At 32.3% G+C, this 14,305-nt stretch overlaps 1 protein-coding gene across 1 annotated transcript in view; it reads left to right on the top strand.

Moving 5' to 3' along the window:
- The window catches only part of Amph (amphiphysin), a 66,159-nt gene extending 57,713 nt beyond the window's left edge, over positions 1-8,446 (top strand). The window contains exons 3-9 of the mRNA XM_011499048.1: positions 1-182; positions 1,886-2,158; positions 3,771-3,889; positions 4,393-4,436; positions 4,868-5,062; positions 6,941-7,119; positions 8,060-8,446. Coding sequence (XP_011497350.1) covers positions 1-182; positions 1,886-2,158; positions 3,771-3,889; positions 4,393-4,436; positions 4,868-5,062; positions 6,941-7,119; positions 8,060-8,140 — 1,073 coding nt within the window. The 3' untranslated portion in view covers positions 8,141-8,446. The remainder of the gene's footprint in view (positions 183-1,885; positions 2,159-3,770; positions 3,890-4,392; positions 4,437-4,867; positions 5,063-6,940; positions 7,120-8,059) is intronic.
- The last annotated feature ends 5,859 nt before the right edge of the window (positions 8,447-14,305 follow it).

The following is a 14,305-nucleotide window of genomic DNA, read 5'->3' as shown; positions in this document are numbered from 1 at the left end:
TGGCCTCCAAGTCGCTCATGGACTCGCTGAACGAGATCTATGAGAGCCAATGGACGGGACACGACATGCTATACGTCCAGGCACAAAACCTCGATATGCTCTGGCAGGATTTCGCCCACAAGTTGGCCGACCAGGTTCTCGTGCCACTCAACACGTATCAGAGCCAGTTTCCGGAAATGCGGGTAAGAATGTTGTGATGTCGTAGTTGTTGTCGTCGTCGTCGACGTCGACAGCGGCGGCAACGGCGGCGGCAGCGGTGACGCTATTATTCACTTCCGCTAGGCTCCCAATATGAGCTCGCGAAACTCTGGCAGCTTTCCGGATTTACGCGTTGCCAATCCCATTCTCAAGCAGAAATGGACAGAAAATTTAATTAGATCCGGAGCTACTATTAAGGGGAGAACAGCTTTTTTTTTTATCGGGACGGGTATTTACCTAGTTATCGGTAAAAAATGGATGCCTCGGTTTAATTAAACGGAGCTAAAATGCTTGTTTACAACGACTTTTAGCATTTCTTTTTGGCTAAGAGCTGATCGAAACGATTTGAGAGGAAGATTTTACTAAATGTACTATTTATGGTATCCAGTTCAAATGTGCGGATACGTAATAAAAAACATGCATTTTAAATAACAAATTAGAAGTTTTTATTTTTTCTTTTTAACGTTGTGTTCAATTATTTGGATCGAATGACGTTTTTTGTTAAAAATGTTTTTTTATTTATACACATTCGTAAGACTAATATAAACGATTAAATCATAATAATGCATTTTCGCAATTTTTCTATTTTCTTAAAGTAAACTAAGCAAATCTAATGTAAATACAAAGAATTTACAATGACATTATTGAAAGGGGTGGTTTTTCTTGCAAATGTAACAATTTATCATTGAAATATAAATCCTACTCGTTCTATTAAAACTTAGTAAAACTTTATTGTGGAAAATTAAAAAAATATCCAACTTTACATCACGTAATTCCATTCGTTTCTTTTTAATTATTTATTATATATATATATATATATATAATACGTATATACACACTCAAATTGTCACATTTATCGAGTTTAATTTGAACAAATAATCTCCATTACTCAAACACGTAAATGGTCATACATCTCATAATCGTTAAACAAGCGGTCGATTCTTCTTTACGATGTGTAGAAAAAATGTTCTAATTTAATAGATATAAATTGTATTGAAATCAGCTGTTTCAATGCTCTTTATATTATAATTATTTTTAACGTCGCGCTCTTAAATTGATTATGCTTGAATTGAAATTACATTTTAATGTTAAGTGCATAGGTATTATTATGATCTAAGCTTCTATTTATGAAATAACATTTTTCAAGCTCTTTAAGCAAATGTGAAATACGCTTGGAATATGATCGGTACTCTATGTTCTATCAATTTCATTACTATTTACATTAATTATTTTTTTTTTCATGAATATTACGTATCAATTAAAATGCCTTCAAAGACTGACTTATTATAAATCTATAATCGATAATTCAATGAGTTTTCAAATTAATCATATTCAAACTATCGTACTTCATAGATTCGCTTTAGAGTAGTTAAAGCTCCTGGGGAGGGCGTTGGTTTGGTGTTGGGGGGGGGGGGGGGGGGTTTTAATTTCCCCCTTTTTTTGGGGGGGGGGGGGGGGGGGGGGGGGGGGGGGGGGGTTTTTTTTTGGGGGGGGGGGGGGGGGGGGGGTAATAATAATAAAATAAAAAAAAACAACAATACCTACGATCAAAAGAAATAAAGTCAGTCTGAGAGTATCAGTTGATCCAACGGAAAGGTCCGCGGTTCATTAACCCTGGCGTCCCTCCCCTTGACTTCTAAATCCATCATCGAGCAATTAATCAATCTTCGCTCGTTTAACCCCGCAGAAAAAGATCGACAAACGCGGCCGGAAGCTCGTGGACTTCGACAGCCAGAGACACAACTTCCAGTCGCTCCAGTGCAATCCGAAGAAGCGCGATGAGCTGAAGGTGTCGCGAGGCAAAGAACTCCTGGAGGAAGCCAAACGCACGTACGATCAACTCAACTCGGAACTCCACGACGAGCTGCCGGCATTGTACGACTCGCGCGTTCTATTTCTCGTCACCAATCTGCAGACGCTATTCGCGGCCGAGCAAGTTTTCCATACCGAAAGTGCCAAGGTACGTTCATCGAATATTATCTGCGCGCCCATATGCTCATTTTGGACGAGGAGGACCTGGAGGAGGCGATTTATTTAGGCTGAAGGAGAGGGACATGGGTGCACGCCATTGGTTGAGTTTTCGCGATGATCCGACAAGCGAATCGAACATGGACATGGAATGATACAGCAGTCTTTAATTTATTACATAGAATGTCGAGTCTGGGCTGTATTAATCTCGCGAGTTTATACGGACATTTACGGTCTTAGATATTCGTTTTATAATTTTTTAATTCTAGAATTCTTTATGTAAGATTAAGTTAACTTCGTGTTCACCGTTGTGATTTTTCATTTTTTTCTTTTAAACTCATGCCACTGTCCGAATCGATATGATATTTTGAAATGTCGCAACTTTTCGACACGGTATTTACGTCTCGAGGAATCTGCGACTATCCTTCTCCAATGTACAATCGTATATTTATCTCAATAATGCTGATTAATTAATTGTATTTATGATGCTTTCCATATGTTTTATAAAACTATTTTATAATCATAAATTTATAATCCTTTGAAACCCGATGTTGCTTTATTCTTTCTATTTTCTAACTAAATATTTTTGTCCTAATTGAAATTTCTCACGTTACATTTTAATTTTTGTTCTCTCAATCTTCTTTTCCACGCTTACTTAAACCTCTTCTTAACTCTTATCACTAAACTTTTCTGTTCAATGTTTTGCAATCTTTTTTCAACCATCTTAAACTTCATTTTAACACTTTTCTAATTAATAATAAGTTGAAAGTAATATATATATATATATATATATATATATATATATATATATATATATATATATATATATATATTGATTTGACGGAAATTGTTATAATTTTTTTTACCATTAACGTATCAATATGAGCACTTAGTTTTTCAAATTTTTAAGATTCTAAGACAACTGTAATGCAAATGTAAATTGTAATATTTCTCATTTCAATTATAAAATATTCAGAATATATAAATTTATCAAATTTTTTCGTTTGCGTTCGTTTGTTTGTGCGCACGCGCGTCTGTAATTTAATATCAACATTTCTCAGAAACATAATAACGATAATAAAAATACATGAATTTTCAAATAACTAAAACTTTTCACTTTGAATATAACACATTGCAGACGATTTACTTAAATTCAATACGAAATTTAAGTCAGTTTTCATGACTTTGCTATCTATTAATATTACTGCTTATAAGTGCAACGAGAAGTCATTTTCAGATGATAAATCATCATTTCTCTTTCGATTGAAATTACAATTTTTACAAAAATATTGCAAACCAGATATTGTTCTTCCTACGATATTCTTTTTATCATACACGATTCTTTGAATCGTACCTCTGGGAGCCCGTAAATACATATTGCTTAAAAGTGGCTTTAGTTTTACCAGATACTTACATCGATAAATATGTAGATTTGCAGCTTTTTTAGGACGTGTTTTACATACAATAATCTGTACATAATACAATGTCATAAAATTTTGATTGCTTAAAATGTTTAAAAGACGTAGTTATTTCATGAAATGGAACAAGTTTAATTGATTATAATGTTCACAGGCGAAATTAATGTTCTCATTCTGTCTTTACAGGTTTTTTCGGAGCTCGAGGCGATAGTCGACAAATTGGCAAATGAAAGTCAACGAGGGTCATATACATTGAAAAAGAATTCGGCGCCTCAGTCACCTAAATCACCAAATGCGAACTCTTCGTAAGTATTATTTATTATTACGTCTCTTAATATCACAGAACTAAATATTCACTTCTGCTTTACTTGTAATTTATTAGTGCATAAATAAAAGAAAAAAAAATTTTTGTCAATGAAAAATACTTATAAAAATTATGAATGCACACACACACGCGCACGCACGCATATATATATATATATATATATATATATATATATATATACATGTCACATAAGTACAATCATCTAGACTAATTAGCCATAATTATCAAAAATATACTATCTACTATTTAATTTTTTTAATTTTTATAAGTATACGTTTTATAATTTAATAATCAGTTAACTTTCGATCATATTACAATTAAGCAATAAATTTGAGACTTAATTATTTTCAAGCGACCGAGCGTAATGCATTGTAGAACAAAATGTTGTCGATCATTGAAGGAAGGAGAGTAATTAGTCCTGTCTCATTAAAGTTTTATTCCATAATATTTGTTTATGACGTTAACGGTCTTTCTTCATTTTAGTCTCATCATCAATACGCAACCGCCTCAAAATAATATCTCAGCAGGTAATTAAAATTAATATTTTACGTTTCTTAATATTAACTTTGAGGATTTTAAAAGTAAAAAACTTTCTTTGTGATTTGTGTGCCTAACACGACTTTTCGTTTTTTATTAAGTGTCATTAAAAATATTTAAAAGAGAGATTAAAGCCTTTCGTCATCTTCTTCTTCTTCTTCGTCTTCTTCGTCTTGTTCTTCTTCAATATAAAGTCGATCACACGCTCTGCCGGAGAAAACTGTCCTTAATCAATGCGTTCTTATAACATGCGAATAATAAAATCGATCAAAATACCGTTGTTTTAACTTGCATCGTATGCGATCACAAGCGGTTGCGAGCGGAGGCAAAAAAGGGCCGTTGGAGCCCATCACGGCATCGGCGGCACAGCTGTTGAGAGTGTGTGTGTTTTTTTTTTTTTTGTTGGTGTTTTCTTTTGCAGCCCTGGACGATTCCGCGCCAGCCTCGCACGAGGAGTCGACGATTGCGCCCATCGCCCAGCTCAACGGCAATGCTAACAACACAACAGCTAACAGCAATGATAATTCCTCGCTCAATAATCAGGAGTCCTCGTCCCCGAAAAGCACCAAGGCGCTCGCTAAACGCGGCGTCGAGGAGCTTTATGACATCCCGGCCGGTGAGTATGTCGCTGAACGTGGCCGAGAGCTCATTGCATTGGAAAGAAATTTTATATCATCGATTGCTTAAGGGACATTGCGGACGACTATTGCATTATATTATCGGGAGTTTATGATTTGTTCGCCCGGCAATGGTGTCTCGAGACTTCGCCTTTATCGGTCTCAATAATCACGTAGACCGACTGTTTAATAATCGTTCGACATCTCTGCTTCGTTGCCCCATTGTACAATACATAGTATTGTTTGCTCAAAGTGAGGCGACTTTTTGTTTTAGCTGAAGTAAATATTAAGCGGTAATAAGCAAAGCCTTTCGTGGATTGTCGTTAAATTATTATTTATTCATATGAATTCTATCGTCCTTATGTACTGAATGACTAATGAGAGGAAGGCAAGGAGTTAACTGATGCCTTACGTCGACTAAAGATTTGATACAAAAATTAATCGGCGTTTAGTTATTTAAATAATCATTCGATGTAACAATAATTTTTATTATCCTGTCGATATTTTACAAATTATTTGCAAATTTATTGCAAATAGTGTTTTTCGCTTATGTATACGACAATTATTAAGCTTTTCTTTCGAGAAAGGTATGACAAATTATTTATACGACATTATTGTATGAATCATAATTAATGTAGCAATAAATACAATAAATTAAAATACTAATATAAATGGTAATGCAGTAACAAATATAACAATAGAATAAATCGAGATTCGGGCCACGATTTCAACTACGATACTTAGATTCTCCATGATATTACAATTATTATGCAATAATTAATGTATTAATTAATTGTTTAAGATAATGTCTTACGAATTTACGCCAATTAATATGGATTTTGACAAATATTTGAATATAATAAAAACAATTGGCTCCATTTATACTATACATTTATACTAATATAACTACTTTATACTATATATCCATCCAATACGAAGAGGATAGGTAACAATGACGTTATTATGACGTTAAATTAGTGCATTAAATTATTTTAATTTATCTTATCTTGTATCGAGAATTATGCTATTCACTTGTCAAATGAATGATAAAAAAAAAGTGCATCGATATTCGAACAATATACCGTAATATTTGAAGAAAAAGAGAGAAATCCAATGGAAAAAATTAGAATTAATGAGTAATCAAACTGTTCGTACGTAAAGGCATACAAAAAAATTCAGTTTAGTTACAAATATTTTTACAATAAAATACTTATAAATGATGTATTAAAATAATAATAATAATAATAATAATAATAATAATAATAATAATAATAATAATAATAATAATATTAATATTAATGATGACGATAACGCGTAATGTTATAAACATAAATCAGTGAATGTAAATACAATTAAAACAGCAATACGCTCCTTTATAATGTACCTTCGGAAGAACTTTATTATATTGATTAATAACTGCTTGTACCATTTAATAGCTACATTAACTTTCTTCTGGCTTGGTATTAATAAATGTTCGATCGATATTTAGCGAGAAATTGTAAAAACTGCCGAGGTGCCGATGAAAAATTACGTTTCATTCTGACGGAGCAAACCCCCTCGATTGTAACGTCTAATTGATTAATTACACTATTGATATCTAAATAAGTCGATTTCCGTTAAGGATAAAAATTGTTTCCAATGCAATGGCATCCAATTAGCCGCGGACTATTTATCGAAAAACAAATATATCGTTGAAGAAGAGCTTCTATGAACCTTCCTCTGAATGCCTTTTTTTTCTTCTTCTACTCACGCAATTTGCCTGCCAACCCGCACACGCATGCCTAAATGTTATTAATATAACAACAATTAAATGTACTCACGTAATTGACCAAAAGGACAATAAACATTCCTAATGGCGGCAAATTGAATCCTTCTAGACGTGGAATATGAAAATGGTATCCATTTATCTGCAGGGGCGACTACCGACAATTTGCCACCCGGCGTTTTGTACAGGGTGAGAGCCACTTATAAGTACAATCGAGAAGATGTGGACGAGCTGTCTTTCGAAGTCGGCGAAATTATTCGCGTCGTCGAATACGACGATCCAGAAGAACAGGTTTGCGCCATTTGACCATATTTTCAGAGACTGCGAGAGAGACAAATAAAAGATTAAAGATGTAGTTTTTATTCCCGAGATTTCAAGTTATTCAAATTATACGGTGAAAGGTTGTTTCCCCGTGGTAGGGAAAAAAAAAATTCGTCGTCGAGATAACACTTTCATAAGTTATGTCGTTTTTATGAACAAATGAATATCTTATAATTCTTTATTCTGAAATTTATTCTGAAACAGGAATATTAAATGTAGCTTGACTTGAAAGCGTAAAAATCGTTTTATAATAGACGTCGGAGTTTAAGATTTTTAAGCAATTTATATTCTCAGAGTCAAATTATTTTCAATATTGCGTTTCGTTAATGAAAGAAGGAAAGAAAGAAAGAAAGAAAGAAAGAAAAAAAAAACAAAGAACAGTGCGTTCAATCAATAATAAATCTGCGATACACGAAGATAGTTTTCAGTCATTTGCTAATAAATTACTTGCCAATCCTTACGCGTATGATTTGTTGTTAAATAAAAATTATTGAATCTTTTTAAATGTATTAAATATTCAATATTTTTTTGCCATTGTTTTTATCGTCCATTTGTGAATTTACAAATAGTTGTTGTGCGCACACTTGTATTGTATCGCCTTGTTAATTGTAAAAATTCATTTCACCCATCAAGTATAAAAATATATAACTCATCTACATTACCGACACAGCGTCGATTTTAAAAATTGTACATTCAACATCCAACATCATATACAATTTTGCCAATTCAAATTCATTAGAATCACTGATGTAAAAACGCGAGCTTTTTTTATTTGAAAATGTTCAATGTTTCACGAATTATCGTTGTTTTTTTTTTATTTGAAAATGTTCAATATTTCACGAATAAAACTCCTCGCTCTAGGACGCATTTGTTGCGTTCATTTAAAAATAAATTTTTTAATACTTTGCAGGAAGAAGGCTGGCTCATGGGCATAAAGGAGGGCACGAACGAGAAGGGCATGTTCCCTGCGAACTTCACGAAGCCGTTGTGAGTGCGCGGGCGCGTCAACCCCGGATTACCGGTGGAGAGAAGAACGCGGGGACCGAGAGAGGTGCACAAGGACGCGCGAGGACGAGCTCCAGCTCCTTGGTCGTAGATCACGCGACAATCCGGGCGCACGTCCTGACGCAGGAATTCGAGAGGACGACAGACGGGAATGCGATCGGTTACCAAGTGCCTTAAGCCAGCTAACGATGCCTGCGCCAATCCACGACATCGCGCTCTCCCCTCCCCACCCTTTTCCCCACCCCCTATCACTTTCTCTCGTACTCTTTGCTCTGTCTCTCACTCACTCACTCACTCATTCACTCACACTCTCTCTCTCTCTCTCACTTACTCATTTCGCGCGGTACCCTTTCGTCGCCGATGTATCTCCCTTCCCACCCACCTCCGCATTCACCGCCATCGAAAACGATACAACGTTGAAGCACTCGAGCAGCCCCCCCCCTCCCACCCTCTTCCCCGCCACGTGGCTCTAATTCTTCTTCTATGGCGACAAGGCTCCGAGAAAAAACACCTGGTCCAACGCGGGATATGACGACATATATTTCTTTAAATGTAACGCAGTGCCAATCGCTGACTTTCGCGCCCCCCGCAATGGACGGCCATTTTTCGGGCCTCTCTCCTCGATTATGCTAATAGTGTTTAAATATCGAGCGGGCCAAATCTCTCGCGCTGCCAATCAAATGATATATCTTGTTAGAATTTCAAGCATAATGTCTGCGCGCGACACACAACAAACACTCTATGCTTTTCCGAAATTAAGCTGCGGACAATATAATTACTATATGAAAGTCTATAATAATAAATTAATATAATTTTATGAATTTGTACATAGAAAACTACTTTGTAAATCGTAAGACTATATTTTATCCAAGCGAATCATCTGTCGGTGTCCGAAGAATTATAAATATTCTTATGCTCGCTCTCTCACTCTCTCTCTCTCTCTCTCTCTCTCTCTCTCTCTCTCTCTCTCTCTGTGGGTGTGTTTTCTTCTTTCTCTTCCACTCTCACTCTCTATCTCTATATCTATGTCTATATCTACATCTATATCTATATCTATCTCTGTCTGATTCTCAATCTCATTCGTCAATCGACGATTGAAGAATCGCCGCGGGAAACTTTTACGAGGTACTTCGATACCGCCCTGTGCATCTAACGATTCATCAAATCAATGAGGTCCGAGCATCCACCGTAGGCGAAGAGGTTCAAGGGCAGCGAGCGAGCGATTAACATTTGGACGATAGCTTAAAGTGCTGCTCTACCATTTCGCGTCCCGAGCTTTTTCTCGCATACTCAACGAAATAACGCGTCCCCCTTTTAATAAGGGTAACAATAATCAACGTGGCGGATAGGAAAAATGAAATTTCATTTATTATATGATAATGCATGGTTGCGAATGAGATGATGTTTACAAAATTTTATACCTTTCGCTATGAAAATTGTTTTAATTATCGTAATTTTGATTTTGTGTGCGTGTGCGTTCGCGTGCCTGTATGTTTCTACGGAATATGTAGAAAGTGTGTGTAGTAAGGCAGCTGCTAATCATTGAACAATAATGCATCGAAGCAAATGAATTGACTAAAATCATTTTGTCCTTAAAAATTTACATTATTATAATAAGAATATTCATATTAATAATAATACTTTATGAAACTCTTGAGTATTGTATCAAACCCTTTGTAATAAAGATTACGAGAATATAATGAGAGTAAAGAATTAAGCGAGTCAGTGAACGTCATTTCGGAGGGGGGTTCGCACGTATGTTTTTATTCCATCATAAGATTTAAGAAACGGCAGATCATTAGTCAAGATGGATTGTTCTTTTATACAAATTTTCAAATGTTTAAGTTGAAAGATCGACCCATCGTTACGCCTACTTAAGGATCTAGAAAATCGAATGAGCCTAAGCTCGTTGAATATCTTTCATGTCCATTAACCCGTTTCAGCGTTCTATTTGAAAGACCGAGGGGGACAAAAACTGAAATGATAACGTTAAAGGATATCGACGGCCGAAATACAAAACCGTTTTTTATTACGAACGAACTTTTATGAGACTTTATAAATCTATACACACACACACACACACACACACACACACACACACACACATATATATATATATATACATACACACAATTTTTGTAAAGTATTCAAAAGTATTAAAAATTAAAAAAATTGGAGATAAAAATACGATATTCAATAAACATTGGCTCGATCGAAGAAAAAAAACACTGACGTGTGATCCGTAAACATAGGCTTTTTACCTGCACTTATTAATCTACTTAGCAAAGTAAAACAAAAACTAAAAAATAAGAGATTTATTGTAAACAAATAAAAGAGACATCTGTGTAACTATGGAATCGATCGTTGTTATATCGTTTGTCATATTTATGTCGTGTTGTCTAATTTTACTGTAGCCATACCTGCAAATCTATAACCTTAGAGATAATTATAATAAGTATAATTAAAGTACAATAAACTAGCATGTGTCTGCTATGCGACTATTTTTATTTAATTGTGTTCATGGTCATCATCCTCAAAGCACAAATTTTATTTATCCTCATAAAATTGTATACATAATCAGCAAATTAAGTGAAACCCTTGTGAATGCAAAAATTATGCCAACGGCTTCATGTAGTCGAACCATATACATATATATTTATGTTTATGTGTGTGTGTGTGGGTGGGTGGGTGCGTGCGTGCTTGTGTGTGTGTTTAATAGTAGTAGTAGTAGTAATAGCGAAGTAGAATAATTTTGAAATAACCATTTGCTCGATTATGATTATAAAATGATAGATTCAATTCAATTAGAATTACAATTTATGAAAGTAAAAATACAATCTAAGGACTCTTATCTATACCAAGTATTAAACTTGTGTTGAAAAATTAATTTTTACTGGTTTTTCTTTTAATATAAAGAAAATAAAGGGGAAAATAGGGTAATGCACAATAATCTTTGTCAAAATTAAATATGAATCATTGATTTTTTGTTTACTTTAATTTAAAAAATTAATGACAAAAGTTCTAATACATACCGTAATAATTTTATAAAATATATTATACATTTTTTTTCGTTTCTTAAATAATGATGAACCGTTATTTAATGGATTTTTTTTTATTGAAAGTGTAAAAGTTACTTTTAAAAAAAATCTACTGAATAAATTGAATAGGTCGAATAAAGCTAATTTTTGCAGATAATAATAAGATGAAATATTTTTTTAGAATAATTGTACCTTTAAAATGTGACAGTCTATTTATTATATTAAATTAATAAATCTTCATAATAAACTTATGAAAATATCTTTTATTGTATGAAAGTTTATGATTTCTTTATATTATACATTGTAGTCGTACTTTGTTTTATAAAATGAAAAAGTCAAACCTTTAGAATATAAAATTGACTTGCAATTGACTTATACGCAAATATACATATATATATATATATGTATATTTGCGTATAAGTCAATTGAAAGTCAATTTTATATTCTAAGGGTTTGTATATATATATGTATATTTGCGTATAAGTCAATTGAAAGTCAATTTTATATTCTAAGGGTTTGTATATATATATATATATATATATATACATGTATATAAATCTATAGAAATATATAATATTATACATTGTTAAATATCAAGTTTTTATTTTTATAATTTCTGAAATATTATAAAACAATATTGTTTGGTATCATTTTGTCATTTAGATGTTTAATCCAATTTGTATAATGTAAATATGTAAATTACAAATTATGACACAAAGACCCGCAACAAAGATTTGTCGACAATAATTTTTTAATAATTCATTTTTAAAAATTATTTTGTTTACAAAACTTCTCGACTAAAAAAGCTGGATTATAAATACATACAGATTTGGTATTTTATGCATAGGTGCACATATAGTACGTATACTTAAATTTTTTTTAAGCTAATCGGAGATTTCGTTTGAAAAGTATATTATTGAAATGTTGAGAGCAAAAGTTTTCATGTAAAATCCACATTCACGTATTATTTAAATTATCTAACTAATAATTAATTTTTTTTCAATTTCAATATATATTCAATGATATTAAATTTGAAAATTTTTTGCCTTGGAAAAGCCTAATAAAATACTATTAATACTATAGCTGCATAATACCGTTAATTAAAAAACAAATACTCTTTAATACATAATCAATAGGATTATTCGTAAGACTAATACTTCTTTAGACAAAATATTTCCGTTCTTTTTTTATATTTTATAATACCTGATTATTTTGTTAATGTTTACTTTACAATCTTAAGTAATTTGATTTCAATGTTTATTTTATTAGAAAAATTATTTAAATGCGTTAATTTAAAATCTTATCCGTTTGTGGTAATGTTTTTGATATCATAAAAATAATAATGAAAGTTATAAAGGAAACTATATTATATTATTATCTTACATTAATAGTTTAAAATGAAAAGCAATAAAAGACGCATAAATATTAACAAATATAATACAAAATAATATAATATATAATATGTTAAAAGAAAAAAATTATACTTAATGATAATATTTTTAAAGATTAATTTTAATTATACTTTCGCAAATGAATATATTTAATATTAAATCAAATATTTCTAGTGCACGATATATTGTTAACAAAATGAAATCAATTTTTATTCAACATTTTGATTTATTCGATTCGACAAATTCATTGATATTGAATATTGCAAAAATCTAACGGATTCATACTTGATATTTATTGTTGCGGAATAAATACTTAAATAATTGATTATTAATTTAATAAACTTATAACTATCTAACTTATAGAATTAATTTTTGCATCAATTATAATTATAATGTTTTAATTCTATCGCTTTTATCGAATCTTTAAATAAATAAAGACATTAAAATGATATATATATATATATATATATATATATATATATATGTAAATATCATTACTACATTAAAGTAGTATTGGATAAAAAAAAATACATATATATATGTATATTATGATAGTATGTGTAAAATCAAACAATTCTTAAATCGAATGAGACTAGTTCGATTAATGAGAACAAACATTGGATTTTAATAATAGAATTTAGTTTATAATTTATTGAATTAAAAGATGATCGAATGCTTATAATCGAATTAATGTTCTGCTCCATTTATAAATAGAACATATTTAGTTGCAAAGCTGCAAATCACAATTTATTTATTGAAGATAAATAAGATAAATATCATTTGTATAAATTTCTTTAGAGCAATATTATTTTTTGATAATATAATTTCTGCACGAATCTTGAAATTGGTTTAGTATGAATTTGCGAAAGGATTGGCTCGATGTTACAGGAATTAGCGCGACGAAGATTTATAAATTGTAATTGGTGATAAGGTGTACTGTTGACATTGTTAAGTGTTACTTTCTTTCTTTTTTTTTCTTTTTTTTCTCGCCTTTCATATTATTCATAGAGAGATTATACGTGTATAAGGTATTCCGCAAAAGATATAAACATATTTCTAAGTAAATATTCTAAGTAAATCGTCAATGATAGAAATCTATCGTACCTTCAATTTAAAATTCCTTCAATTTAATTAAATAGTATTAAAGCATTATTTAAAATTTTACTTTTCTTTTTTCTTTTCTTTTTTTTTCACTCGAAACACAATGGAATAAGCAGATTTAGGGCTGAAGGAAGACTTTAATATATTATTGTACGGTATCACAATGAAAATCCGAATTTTTTACAGAACGTTCTCATGCAGTCGACTTGCTCGAAGAGTACTAACAATTGCAAAATCTTATGTTCGGCAACACGCGTATTTGCAAAGCCTTCGGCAATATCGATCGAAACAGTTTCCAAGCTCGACATAAGCCCAAGCATAAATACATTAACGGGTACAAATTAATTACATAATGAGGTAAAAACGAAGCGATCGATCATCGGGTAGAAAGGTGAAATCCTCGAATTCTCCCCCGCATACATCAAGGCGCATCCGCAGTATGGTGCAAGAGGAAGTTCCACGTTACGGAAGCACGAAGGCACAGGTTGAAGCCTCACATATTCCAATCCACAGGCCTAAAGCAAAGTCAAGGGCTCGGACGTCGTCTGTTTAGGTTCTTCGCGTTCTTGAGACAATGCGGAAATCTCTTCTCCATCCACTATCTCCCCCCCCCCCCCCCCA

This window comes from Ceratosolen solmsi, unplaced genomic scaffold (assembly GCF_000503995.2).
Source record: "Ceratosolen solmsi marchali unplaced genomic scaffold, CerSol_1.0 scaffold2, whole genome shotgun sequence".
Classification (NCBI taxonomy): domain Eukaryota; kingdom Metazoa; phylum Arthropoda; class Insecta; order Hymenoptera; family Agaonidae; genus Ceratosolen; species Ceratosolen solmsi.
The sequence above is the reverse complement of the archived record's forward strand: the minus strand, read 5'-3'. Positions and strand labels throughout refer to the sequence as shown.